General features: G+C 37.3%; 1 protein-coding gene across 8 annotated transcripts in view; it reads right to left on the bottom strand.

Annotated features, from left to right (window-relative positions):
- Positions 1-13,321, bottom strand: part of ift56 (intraflagellar transport 56) — a 30,264-nt gene that overhangs the window by 8,525 nt on the left and 8,418 nt on the right. For 7 of the 8 annotated variants that reach the window (XR_010006301.1, XM_062980985.1, XM_062980984.1 and 4 more), the window contains 7 exons: positions 11,427-11,598; positions 10,362-10,436; positions 8,819-8,921; positions 7,763-7,818; positions 5,828-5,881; positions 4,973-5,036; positions 3,639-3,727 (listed from right to left, as the gene is read on the bottom strand). Coding sequence is in view for 7 of the 8 variants with exons in the window: in XM_062980985.1 (XP_062837055.1) it covers positions 3,639-3,727; positions 4,973-5,036; positions 5,828-5,881; positions 7,763-7,818; positions 8,819-8,921; positions 10,362-10,436; positions 11,427-11,598 (613 nt within the window). In the remaining variant the exon portion in view is untranslated. Of the gene's footprint in view, positions 1-3,638; positions 3,728-4,972; positions 5,882-7,762; positions 7,819-8,818; positions 8,922-10,361; positions 10,437-11,426; positions 11,599-13,321 lie in introns of those variants that run through there. The other variant, XM_062980990.1, reaches the window with a different exon arrangement.

Raw genomic sequence — 13,321 nt, 5'->3', positions numbered from 1 at the left:
TCTTGTTCTGCTATTGTACAAACATGGCCAAAATAACCACACCTATGAAAATGGTATAAATGGTGACTGAATTTCAGAACAGTTGCAACACAGCAGCCACTTTCTACAAGAGAAACAGGATTAAAGCAGAACAGTTTTTTGTCTGCCTTCATGCCAGGTCCTTACCCAGAAAGAAAAGCACCTTTCACTACCAGCTGGGGTGAAATCAGTTCCTTTGTGCCGAAACCTTTGGCTGTGTGGGAAGTAGAAAGCATTACCTAAACACTGGTTTGGAATATAGGGTAGAATTATTCCAGCTGACATTAAGCCACAGTTAGAATGGAATGTTTAAGCAGGACATTAATTGCATTATCAGATTATGAAACAGGCTTTGTACAGTGCCATCAGTTTTCTGGTATGCTTCTCCTATACTTTTATTTTCATCAGCTCTGTACTGTAGCTAGTAGCTTATTTTAGATATTGACATTGTGTCATTTTAGAGTTTCTAATATTTCATGTATTTATTGCTTTCATTCCTCTGAACAATTGCGCCAAATATTATACTTGGAAAATATAAATAAGGTCATATCTGACCAAATATTACCACACTAAGAACACTGAAGGAAAACAAAGTATTTGATTATATCAGCACATAATGTCCGTTGTCAAAGGTCTTCAAGGCTAGAATGAATCATTTTTGTCAGATGATTTTACAGTATGAGTTGGATATTCAAGAAAAACAAGTCTGTGGTTTCTAAACAACAAAATTTTCATTATTAGATATTAATTTTCAGTGAGCTGAGCTAGGAATGATCTCAGCATGTAAATTCTAAGGCCCTTATGCTTCTGACTTGTAGCTGCATTCTTATCATTCAATTATACGTCTCCTTCTAACAAACAAAGCACATAAAGACAAATGAGTGAAGGTTTTTGTTTTTACTTTTAACTCTGGACTATCACTAAAGCAATACTAGGTTGATAGACAAAAGTTTTTTAAAAAACCATTGATTCTGTAGAAAATAATTATTTTGTCCATATCATATTGTATGTTTTTAATGTGTTTTTATATTAAACTACTGACATGGAGACAACTAAAATACATCTTATCTTCTCCATGAACATATAGCTATGAAAGCTCCATTAGATGGGTGCTTTAAATTGTTCTTTCTAATCACTTGACTTCTCCTTAACTTGGGTGGCAATAGGAATTAACCTCAGGGTGAATGGCCCCTTTCTGAACTCTTAAGAATCTAAAATCCTCCATCACCATGATTTTATTTTGTGTGTGTGTAAAACAGGATCAACAGGAAAAAATGTTATAAGGAAGAAACAAGAAGTATCACAGGAGATTTACATTTTAGGCAGTGCCTAATTTGGGCGGCAACATTTTCCCCAATCCTTTCCATCTCCCAGGACTAACAGCAAATCACACAGGAGCCCTCTTGTGCCCAGTTGAACTACATGATATGCATGATGACTAAGGAAGGAGGAGCCTGGAACTATCATAAGAAAACTCTTCTGGTCATGGAACAGGAGGACAGGAACAGGAAGCCAAGTACAGGTTATTAGCAGGGAATCAGAGAGTTCCACTGCCGAACAGCTCTCACAGTGAGGAAGTTCTTCCTGATGTTCAGGTGGAATTTCCTTTCCTGTAGTTTAAAGCCATTGTTCCGCGTCCTAGTCTCCAGGGCAGCAGAAAATAAGCTTGTTCCCTCCTCCCTATGACTTCCCCTCACATATTTATATATGGATATCGTGTCTCCTCTCAGCCTTCTCTTCTGCAGGCTAACCATGTTCTTTAAGCCGCTCCTCATAGGGCTTGTTCTCCAGACCCTTAATCATTGTAGTTGCCCTCCTCGGGACACATTCCAGCTTGTCAACATCTCCCTTCAACTGCGGTGCCCAGAATTAGACACAGTATTCCAGGTGTGGTCTGACCAAGGCAGAATAGAGGGGGAGCATGACTTCCCTGGATCTAGACACTATACTCCTATTGATGCAGGCCAAAATCCCGTTGGCTTTTTTAGCAGCTGCATCACATTGTTGGCTCATGTTTAACTTGTTGTCCACAAGGACTCCAATATCTTTTTCACACATACTGCTGTTGAGCCAGGCGTCCCCCATTCTGTATCTTTGCATTCCATTTTTTTCTGCCAAAGTGAAGTATCTTGCATTTGTCCCTGTTGAACTTCATTTTGTTAGTTTCGGCCCATCTCTCTAGTCTGTTAAGATCGTTTTGAATTCTGCTCCTGTCTTCTGGAGTGTTAGCTATCCCTCCTAGTTTGGTGTCGTCTGCAAACTTGATGATCGTGTCTTCTAACCCTTCGTCTGAGTCGTTAATAAAGATGTTGAACAAAACCGGGCCCAGGACGGAACCCTGCGGCACTCCACTTGTGACTTCTTTCCAAGATGAAGATGCATTGGTGAGCACCCTTTGGGTTCGTTCGCTTAGCCAATTACAGATCCACCTAACTGTAGTTTTGTCTAGCCCACATTTTACTAGTTTGTTTGCCAGAAGGCCGTGGGGGACTTTGTCGAAGGCCTTATGACCTTTAAAGCCCTAGAGGGCTCAAGTCCAGGCTATCTGGCTGATCACATCCCCTTGTATGAACCTGCCTGGGCCAAGATCTTCAGGAGAGGCCCTTCTCTCAGTCCCACTTTCATCTCAAGCTCGGTTGGTGGAAACAAGAGTCAGTCTTATTGGTGGCTGCCCCTCGACTCTGGAACTCCCTGCCGAAGGAAGCCGGAATGGCCTCCTCCCTGTTGTCCTTCTGGCAGCAGGCTAAAACCTTTTTATTCAGACAGGCATGTAAAGGTTTTTAAGATTAATTCGGGGAGTGCTGTGGTTTTTAACTTTGAATATGTTTTAATGGTTTTTAACTGGGGATTTTTAAAATACTCTATATTTAATCCTGTTTTAATGTTTGCATATTTGCATATTTTAAATTGTATGCTGATGCTTTTATATTAAGCCGCTTTGAGTTTCCTCCAGGAGCAATAAAGTGGGGTATAAATAATAATAATAATAATAATAACAACAACAACAAGCCAAATAGCTAGTTGAAAAAAATGGTAGACCACATTCCAAACAAGTGATAAGTGAAGTACAAGAGGGCAAAAATCCTACCTTCAATGGAATCTGAAATTAAAAACTTAGGGAAAAAACTGGATCATAATAGAATGCTCCCAAAGCACACACTGCAGCAGAATAATGATTAAAAGCTTAGATACCTAGGGTGATAGGTAAATGTGTGTACAGCAGCCTGCTCAAGTTTACCAGACCCACACAAAATATGTTTTTGGATGTACAGTAGAGTCTCACTTATCCAACACTCGCTTATCCAACGTTCTGGATTATGCGATGCATTTTTGTAGTCAATGTTTTCAATATATCGTGATATTTTGGTGCTAAATTTGTAAATACAGTAATTACTACATAGCATTACTGTGTACTGAACTACTTTTTCTGTCAAATTTGTTGTATAACATAATGTTTTGGTGCTTAATTTGTAAAATCATAACCTAATTTGATGTTTAATAGGCTTTTCCTTAATCTCTCCTTATTATCCGATATATTCGCTTATCCAACGTTCTGCCGGCCTGTTTACGTTGGATAAGCAAGACTGTACTGTATCTGGAAATGTGTAAAATTTACTAACCTTCACTGAGTTGAGGTAGATTAGCACATCATCAAACTGTCTGAGCAGAAAGAAACAAGATGCCATACACTGTCTCCCAGGAATTGTATCTGAAGAGGATTGATTATACACAAATATCGTAAGTGTAACAAATATGCCTTTTAGAAAACAAATTATAACACCTTACTGTGCAACAGTTCAGAACTCCTTTTTGGCTAGCAGAAAGCAACAGAATAAGTACATGTGCTTTTTAGTTTTGGTGAAAGACAGGAGAAAGTGGTGAATGGACAACAATTACCATTTCGTGTATTACAGAAACTCCCTACATAAAATAAATTCAAAAAATGAAATGTGTTCTGATTAAAATTTTGAGAATTTCGCTTTCACAATTTCACAAAGGCACACATCAACTTCCCAGAATTCCTGTTGCTGACAGAGAATGGTTACTTTCTGCTCAGCACAAAGCCCCTTGGAAGGCTAGAGCATTCTCCTGCTCTCTATCTTGGGACAGACATATGTCCATTTATCCAAAATGCCTATTATTTGTTTGCACAGAATGATCTGTTTTGCAGAAACAACTTGTAATTCCATAAGAGTAACAACAGGCTCATGCTATGAATTGACAATATTCAGGACAGTATTGTTCTTTCACCTTAAGACATCCAAATTCTGCATTAAGAATAAATTAGAATAATAAATTATAGAATTGATTAGAATAACAAATTAGAGTGTGTCAGAACAAAATATAGACTACAGTATACATAATGAATTCCAATTAAACTATTGGGAGTATGATTACATTTTTCTGTTTGCCTTTGCTGGACAACAAGGTACAACATCCAAGTTAAGTTGTGGAAATATTTTAATTGCGTAAAGAATATTTCAAAGTAAAAATGTCTGGTTGAATGCAAGGGATGAACATAGCAGGAAAACCTTAGTAGAGTATTGATTTCATTTCAGAGAAGTGCCATGTTAATCCAAAGTAGTACCTTAACACTATTATCTAGCATGAGTATTTGTAACCTATGCAGATCAGGATATGCAAATTTAAGGTGGGGCTCAATAGCACACATATCACTCTCTCTGAAAATGGAATCTGTGTCCAGTTTCTCATTCCTACTTATGTAATATTATATGCTACTGGTAAATATTGTACTATAAGTATTACAGAGAACTAGATTTGAAAAAGCTGGCTATGCAGGTGGCTGTAAGAATATTGCGATTTTTTGTTCACACAAATGGAAAAAGTTCTTATTAGAGCCGGCAACACAAACCTACTCATTCTTGAATTCATTATTCTTGTATTAGCACCTGACATTTAAAGAAAAAAAGAGTATATAAAAGTTTTATCATACCACATTCACTGGCCGATCCCCCCACCAGCTGAAAAAACTGCTGGGCAATTTTCAAATGGTCTCTCTAGAAAAAGAAATATGAAATCCACTGTAAAGAGCTGATCAATGAGACAGAGAAACTCCAAATTCTGGGATATGAGTGAAATACATGTGCCAGGGTCACATTACCTTGATGTCAATTTTTAAATGGAAAATGCACTGTTGGTGGAAAATACTGGAATGACAGAAGTAGGCAAAGGAATGTTTATCCCTCTCACTGTTTCCTCCCTCACATGGCATACATTTTTCTCTCTCCCATCAATGGAGTTCCAAATGCATTTTGATAATGCTTTCATAACTTTTAGCCCACAATGAGTCATCACATAACATTACATGCAAGTATCTGTAATATCTAGTTTGGTACAAATGACAAATCGGAATAATTAAACTTCTTAAGAAAGAAATCATATTTATGTGATCATTACATATATACAAGCGGCTGCTAACTTATGGCCCTCAATATGTTTTGTATGTCAGCTACCAGAATCCCTGGCTATTAACCATATTGGCTAGGACTCCTGGGAGCTAAAGTCCAAAGGCTGAAAACTAGTGGGACAGACAGTCTTTATACATATACATACATATACCTATACATGTGTTGCTAAGCCAGACAAAGAAGCTTAGTTTACCTAAAACAGCCATAATAATACAAAACCAGAGCCTAGTATGTCCTCTCATAATCGTTTGCTGTAACAAATTAAAGAATTAAGAAAGAAAGAAGGTAACACTACAATCTAAAATCAACCTTTCAGCCAAAGTACAATGCCTACCTATCTATTCCTCCTAAAGAATGCTTATAAAAGTTGCTGTACTCACTGAACCCATTTCCTGGCCCAGGACTGCATTTACCACACCCTTGAGGATGTATTCCTAGAAAATGATTGGATTCAAAGCAAACTATAAAAATAGGCAATCAGTTTATTGACGTTTAAGGTAAATTGAGTTCATTCAACCTGCCTTGTATATACATAGATTTCTGTATTACACACAAATGATTTCCAGACATCAAGGTTTATAAATATATATTAATTAAGTAATAATACCATATTCAACAACAATCTCAACATATCTAACTCTGGTTTTTATGAGAATTACATTTTAAGATCACCATGACAATGTGCATGATTTATAAAGGGCACTAGCAATTTAAAGACTGGTCGCCTTCTTATTACTTTAATATAGCTATACAAACATATTCCATGTATTCACAATATGATATTGAGTTTAACTATCTTGGAGAAAGAAAGGCAATTATATTAAGAATAAAACACAAATTTATCTTCCATCTAATTTCCACTTTTTTCCCTATAACGGACAGTAGTTCTGGACATTAATTTCAAATATGCAGGAAGGAATGCTACCCTTTACAATAAATACTCATTGCACTACAGTTGACATTAAAAAAAAGAAAAGACATTGGTGTGTTTTCTAATTGCAATGAATTTCAATTTACTTTCTAACTGGAAAAAATCCAATTTCCCCGAATAGATTCAACCAATGATGGCTCATCACATTTGCTTAGCTTCATCATATCCTTCATGAAAATGTAAATGTATTTTTAAATTTCAATACATTACATTAGCTGAGACAAAAAGCAATTAAGAATGGCTAACATTTGGGGACAATGTTCACACCTGTGCAGGTAAAAAGGATTATAGAATACCTACATGATAGATATTATTAGTTTCAAAAAGGAAAAGGGAAATTTTGTGAGCTGTACATCTGCTTTTTTTGGTCCACAAAGAATGTTTTTTTCTGTCAGAGTCAACTTAATTCTAGTATTCAAACAGTTATGTCTAACAGAACCTTTCCACTGTCTTAAGAAAATTCAGTATGAGGCTTTCCTGAGAATTTAAAGTGAATCTGAAGTCGGTTCCTCACAGGGGAAAAGTCCAGTCCGACCTGGGTTTAAAACCCAGGTCAAGCTGGACTTTTGTCTCTACATTGGCAAAAACAAAAAAAACCAAAAAAAAAACCCCATGCTTTCCAGTGGGTGTCCAGACACCAACACCCCCCCCCCCCCCCCCGCAGAAAAGCCTTAAAAAGTAAAAAATTACTTACCTGACTGCCATTATCCTGCTGCTTGATCTCTCCTGGCATGTAAAAATAATGCACCAGGAGAAGAGGGGACCAAGGTGTGAGTTTCCTACTCTCCCCTTCTCCTGGCGCATCATTTCTAAGCGCCGGGAGAGGGCCAGCAGCAGGTTAACAGACATTTTTACGTTTAATGGTTTTTAAAGGGGTTTTGGGGAGGGGGTGGAGACTGTCTTGGGTCTTGGGAAATTCAAAGACAGCTGTGGTGTGAATTGGGCCCGGAAGTCAAGCAACAACTGGAAAGGCCTGGATCTTATGAAAGGCCCAGGTCTTTCCAGTTTCAAATTAATTAGGCACAAAGCAGGATTTTCCTGCTTTGTGCCAGATTAATGCACTTTTATCTGAGGTATCATTTGGATGCCTCAGGTAAAAACGCGGGAGCTCACACATTTTGCGAGTTGTTTGGATGTGCCCTGATGCCCCTTCTACACAGCTATATAAAATCCAGATTATTTGCTTTGAATTGGATTATATGACAGTGTAGACTCAGATAATCCGGTTCAAAGCAGAGAATGTGGATTATCTGTCTTGATATTCTGGATTATCTGGCAGTGAAGAAGGGCCCTGTATTATGTCCTGCAGCTATTAAACATTATATAACAAATGATAACATTTCTGATGCAAACCCTGAGTTTATTAAAGCAATCTTCCCTTTACCTGTGGGGTTGTAGGTTCTAGGTCCTTAATCAGGTTGTAAGCTTCTTGAACATCATCTGAAACAAAGTTACAGCACATAAGAGCACTTACAACACTTTCCCACATTATCATTCCTTCAAAGTTAGGATGAAAACTATACAATGGAGTACAGGGTGAACATCCCTTATCTGGAATTTTGAAGTATTCCACAATTCAAAATGGTCCACATGGGTGCTGAAACAGTGATACATTTGCTTTCTGACGATTCTAGCACAAATGCTTTGTTTCTTACACAAAATTATTTGTAATATTATATATAAAATTACTTTCAATGTATATTTATAAAATGTTTATGAAACATAAATGAATTTTGTGTTTAGACTTGCTTCCATCTCCAAGATATCTCATTATGGATGTATATGCAAATACTGACAGTCCAAAATGAACAAATTCTGGAATATAAAACACTTCTGGTCCCAAGTATTTTGGAAAAGAGATACTCAACTTATAGATCTATAGCCCCATTTACACTGACAGTGGCTTCAGGGTGACTTGCAACTGTAGTAGCCACAAAAATATGCTGCCAATGCCTGCCATAACACGCATTATAGGGTATACAACACATTTTTAAAGTTAACCTGCAGGAAAGTCCAGGTTAAGCCATAGAATGTGCTACAGGAGATCAAAGTATAGCCAAAATTCAGGAAGAAATCAGCTGCAGAGAATACTAATCACCCATGTAGTGAAGCCAGTTCCTCCCAAACTGATCGCAAATTGCATTATAGTGTAAACATGTCCTATATTTTGTCCAAACATATCCTTTTGGTGCCCATTTTAGTTATATTACAAATAATAACATAGATAATGATTTATTTATTCTGTAATCCACCTCGAGCCATGAGAAGAGGCGAGTAAGAAATAAAATTAATTATTAAAAATTCTGAACTAAGTGTCAATAAAATTCTGCAACTCCCCTTGACAAACAAAGAAAAAAACCCCAAAAGTTCTGCCTATACTGAATTTTAGAAAGAACAAGCAAAAAGGTAGAAAGAGATAAAAATATGAAAAAATTGGTACCTTGACGGAAGTAGTAAATGACCAGATTCAATCTAGCTTCAGGAATGACATCAACCAATGGAGGAAGAACTTGGAGAGCTCCTTCCCCTCCTCGAAATACTACCTGCAGAAGAAAGACCTCACTCTGTTGCCATTACGGCAAGCATGTAGTTGATTATAATCTTGTGAAGCTTTGAACTATAGCTTACTGAATGAAGAAATGCTGGACCAACAATCTAATAACAAATTATTAAAGTGTCACAGTTTCCTTTCAGTGCTTTTGCATTTAAAAATTAAACATGACTTCACTTGTAAACTTTAGAGAATCATGTACCACAAAAGTGTTATTCCTTCAGGGATAAATACATTTTTTCATTCATTATTTACACATTTTTGATGAACATGGTACAGAGGTTTACAAGCAAACATTCTAAAAGAAACTGGAAGGAAAACAAAGACACTGTGTGTGAGATGGTCCTTCCACACAGCCATATAATCCAGAATATCAAGGCAGAATAACCCACAATATCTACTTTGAACTGGAATATCTGAGTCCACACTGCCATATATCCCAGTTCAAAGCAGATAATGTGGGATTTTATTCAGCTGTGTGGAAGCAGCCAGAGAGAGTCACTATAAGAACTGGAAAAGTGAGATGAAGTGAAACTGGCCAATCAACTGCCTGCTGATACTTCTGCCTTAGTACTTATATGGCCTTCCACACAGCCATATAACCCAGAATATCAAGGCAGATAATCCACAATATCTGCTTTGAACTGGATTATCTGAGTCCACACTGCCATAAAATCCTGTTCAACGTGGATTTAATATAGCTGGGTGGAAGGGGCATTAGAAGTGAGATTACTGTATCAAAACTGTGAGCTGGATCAATATTCAGCAGTTGCCAGAAGGAATCACTCTCCAACTGTACTATCTGTTTGGGTGGCAGGAATAAAAGTTAAACCCCTGCAGGAATAGACCTTTAGCTACTGAAGGATACAACTCCAAAAGAGCAACTCCATCTTTGGGAGAGAAATTTGGGAACATGAGGGAGAAGATCTTGCCCTTGACTTGAGAGAAGGAAAAATTTGTTAGCATTACAGCTTGATGCATGACAGGGACCTGTAAGGATATACTGAGATCGATTGTAGTGTGGCATAGTGGTTGCAGTGAGGGATTGAATAGGCTACTGAGTCATAAAACTCACTTTATGACAATGTTTAAAACTCCATCTGAGTCTGTCCCAGCCTGACCTAACTCAAAGGGTTTTGTGATGGTAAAATGGGAAAGAGAAGAACCATGCACATTGTCTTGAGTTCACTGGAGAAAAACAACATAACAAAAATGAATCCTGCCCACAAATATTTGAAATTATATACCCTATTTATCTCAATATTTCATTTTTGAAGTATGTACTCTTTGTCAGAATAGAAACTTTTGAAAAATGCTTGTTACCCCAACAAAATACTGTAGGGCAGTTGATATTCTTTTGCTCCTGGCTCACGGTATTAAGAGCTCCCAAACAATATCACATAAACAGGCAAACTTCACCATTGTTACTCACCAGATTGTGCTTAATAAGTTCTTTAGCAAACTCAAACGATGTTGAAGCGCTGTCCATCAGACTTTTAAGTTCTGCCTTGTTTTTAAAGATACAATTAAAAATGAATGGAACATGGTATTAAGAATTGTAACTAAGGAATACCATAACAATCTACATTTCAAAACTCCTTGCACTCTGTATCATACAACTAACCCTCTTGACAGTATGAAGAATAACAAGGTGAAATGCCTATATGCTGCCTATATATACCTTTCTGCTGAGGTATGTATTCTGACAGGGGCAATTTTTCACAGATATGCCAGGAATGGACAGCAGTCATAGTTAAAAGCTGGCAGGCTTGCACCTCTTTCATCTTTGTCATTCCACTACTCCTTTGTCTCTTCTTTCTTCTCTTTCCTACGTAACAAGGTTGGTGCCCAACATGAACCTGCAGAGTTCCCAATCTTTTTCTTAATGCGTAAAGTAACAGTATCACTGATTATTTCTTTGCAGACTACCACACAGGTAAATTTATGGCTGATTTATAAAAGGAAATTAGAAATGCATCTGTAATGATTTATTGTGTTCCTTCCAAAATAGTGCATTCATCACAGTATGTTTACCAAGACCAGGCCACCTAATGGAAAGAAGTAACAGCTATAACATATTCCATTGCTCCTGGAGTGTTCGATGTCTACTATCAGAAAGCATTTTCATGTTACAGATTGCATGGGACATTTGATACCTAATCTTCCAGGATACAATGTGAAGAATTGTAGCCTGTCCTTCCACACTTATCACCCATAGCAGAAAAGGGCCTTACTGGTCAATCAATGCAGTCCCTCATTACCTCCTGTAGTTCCAATTTAGACTGTCAATGATCCATGGACCACAAAATAAAAACAACTAAATTGGGCCAGACAAGCTGAACTCAAAGATTTCACACAGTGAAAAAGTACTCTGTGCTTCTGAAGAGGAGACACTAAAATAAATTAAAATTCAACAACACGCTTAAATATTACTGTCAAATTAAAGCTTGCATGAAGACAGAATGAATCAAAAGAGAAAAGTATGCTCACAAAATACCTCAGCAGCTTTTCCATTGTAAAGTCGGAAATGATTACACGCCTTTAAATTCAGGGCAATGGTACTATCAGGAACCTGCTGAAGGTAAACTGCAAGCACTTCTTGTGAGACATCATAGTAATCCAGTTTGTAGTAGCACAAAGCCACATATACATTGAGGGCAAGATATTCCCTGCAGAAATAAAGTTAATTTAGACATCAGTGCTACTGCAAAAAATTGCATTTCAAAAAATATTTGTTACTGTTAGTAACAGAAAGCAGAAGGCTAAATAAAATGATTGGGGCACAACTAATATCATGTATGTGAATATGCATGTATGTGCATATGCATTCTATACTAGAATAAATGCAATTTGATACTTCAACTGCCATGGCTCAATGCTATGGGATCAAAGGAGTTGTAGTTTACTGAGGCACTAGCCCTCTTTGGCAGAGAAGGCTAAAGACCTTGTAAAACTATAATTACTATATTTCCATAGCATTGAGTCACGATAAATAATAATAATAATAATAATAATAATAATAATAATAATAATAATAATAATAATAAAAACTTTATTTGTATTCCATCCTATCTCCCCGAGGGGACTCAGGGCGGATTCCAACATAAAATGGCAAACCTTCAATGGCTCCACAAACAAACAAATACTGACATAAAAATCCCAGAGAAACCCCACATATAAAAATAACATTAAAACCTCACATCAATTTAAAGTCTAACATCAATAAATTAAACCTAACATCAATAAATTAAACTACGTGTAGTCAAACAAATTTATATTTTAAAAAATCCAAACAAGCATCCACATTAGTTTACAACAGCCAACTAGAGTTCACCGTGTGGGTCAAAAGCTGACCATTGGGCTGGCGTGGACTAGGAAGGTCCAAATACAATACAGTTCTCATCCAGGGCTCAGTAGTGATCTCTCTTTTTCTAATCCTCCTCCTCTCCATATGCTAGTGAGCATAAATAGGTCTTTAGTTGTTTTTTGAAGGAGAGGAGGGAGGGGGGCAGCTTTATTTCTTTAGGGAGGGAGTTCCAGAGGTGGGGGCAACCACGGAGAAGGCCCTCTCTCTCATTCCCACCAGCCGTACTTGAGATGGGGGTGGACTGAGAGCAGGGCCTCCTCTGCTGACCGCAGTGCCTGGGCTTGTAAGAGGAGATGCGTTCAGTCAAATAGCCTGGACACGAGCCGTTTAGGGCTTTAAAGGTAATGACCAGCACTTTGTATTAGCGTAGTGTAAAAACTGCATTAATTCTACATAGTAAATGCACCTCAAATCATCTGTCAAGCAATGGTGACCCTATGAATCTCATAGAGTTTTCTTAGGCAAGGAATACACAAAGGTGATTTTGCTAGATTCAGAAATATAGCCACCAGCACCTCAGATTCATTGGGAGTTTCCCATCTAAGTATTAACCATGGCTGACTCTGTTTAGCTTCAAACAGATAAACAAAAGTACGTGTGTATGAGAAAGAGAAAGTTGAGGAAGTAGGAAAATAATATATTCCAATATTATAATATATTAGTAAATCTCTTTTGCTTGAAACAAAAGTGTATGCAATGAAGAATGGGAAAAGGAATGCTAAAGTATAGCAAAAAATATATTTGAATTTAATGAAGGATACAAATTAAAATTTAAAAAAACTGATAGATATGTTCATGGAGAAAATCTATTCTTGATGATACTGCTTTCAATATGTGGTGTTTTCTCTGCTTCCAGTGATTGTGCCTTGCAATCTTACCAGGTATTTAATTTATTTGCTCCAAATTAATGCGTTTTACCAGAGGTGTTGTTTGGACACCTTCGGTAAAAACCGAGACAGGTCCTGGAATATGGGCCTGTCTGGATGGGCCCTGAGAGACACTGCAAAGCAATTCATTTTAGAATG

The sequence above is a fragment of the Anolis carolinensis genome, chromosome 5 (genome assembly GCF_035594765.1).
Source record: "Anolis carolinensis isolate JA03-04 chromosome 5, rAnoCar3.1.pri, whole genome shotgun sequence".
NCBI classification, from domain to species: Eukaryota; Metazoa; Chordata; class Lepidosauria; order Squamata; family Dactyloidae; genus Anolis; species Anolis carolinensis.
The sequence above is the reverse complement of the archived record's forward strand: the minus strand, read 5'-3'. Positions and strand labels throughout refer to the sequence as shown.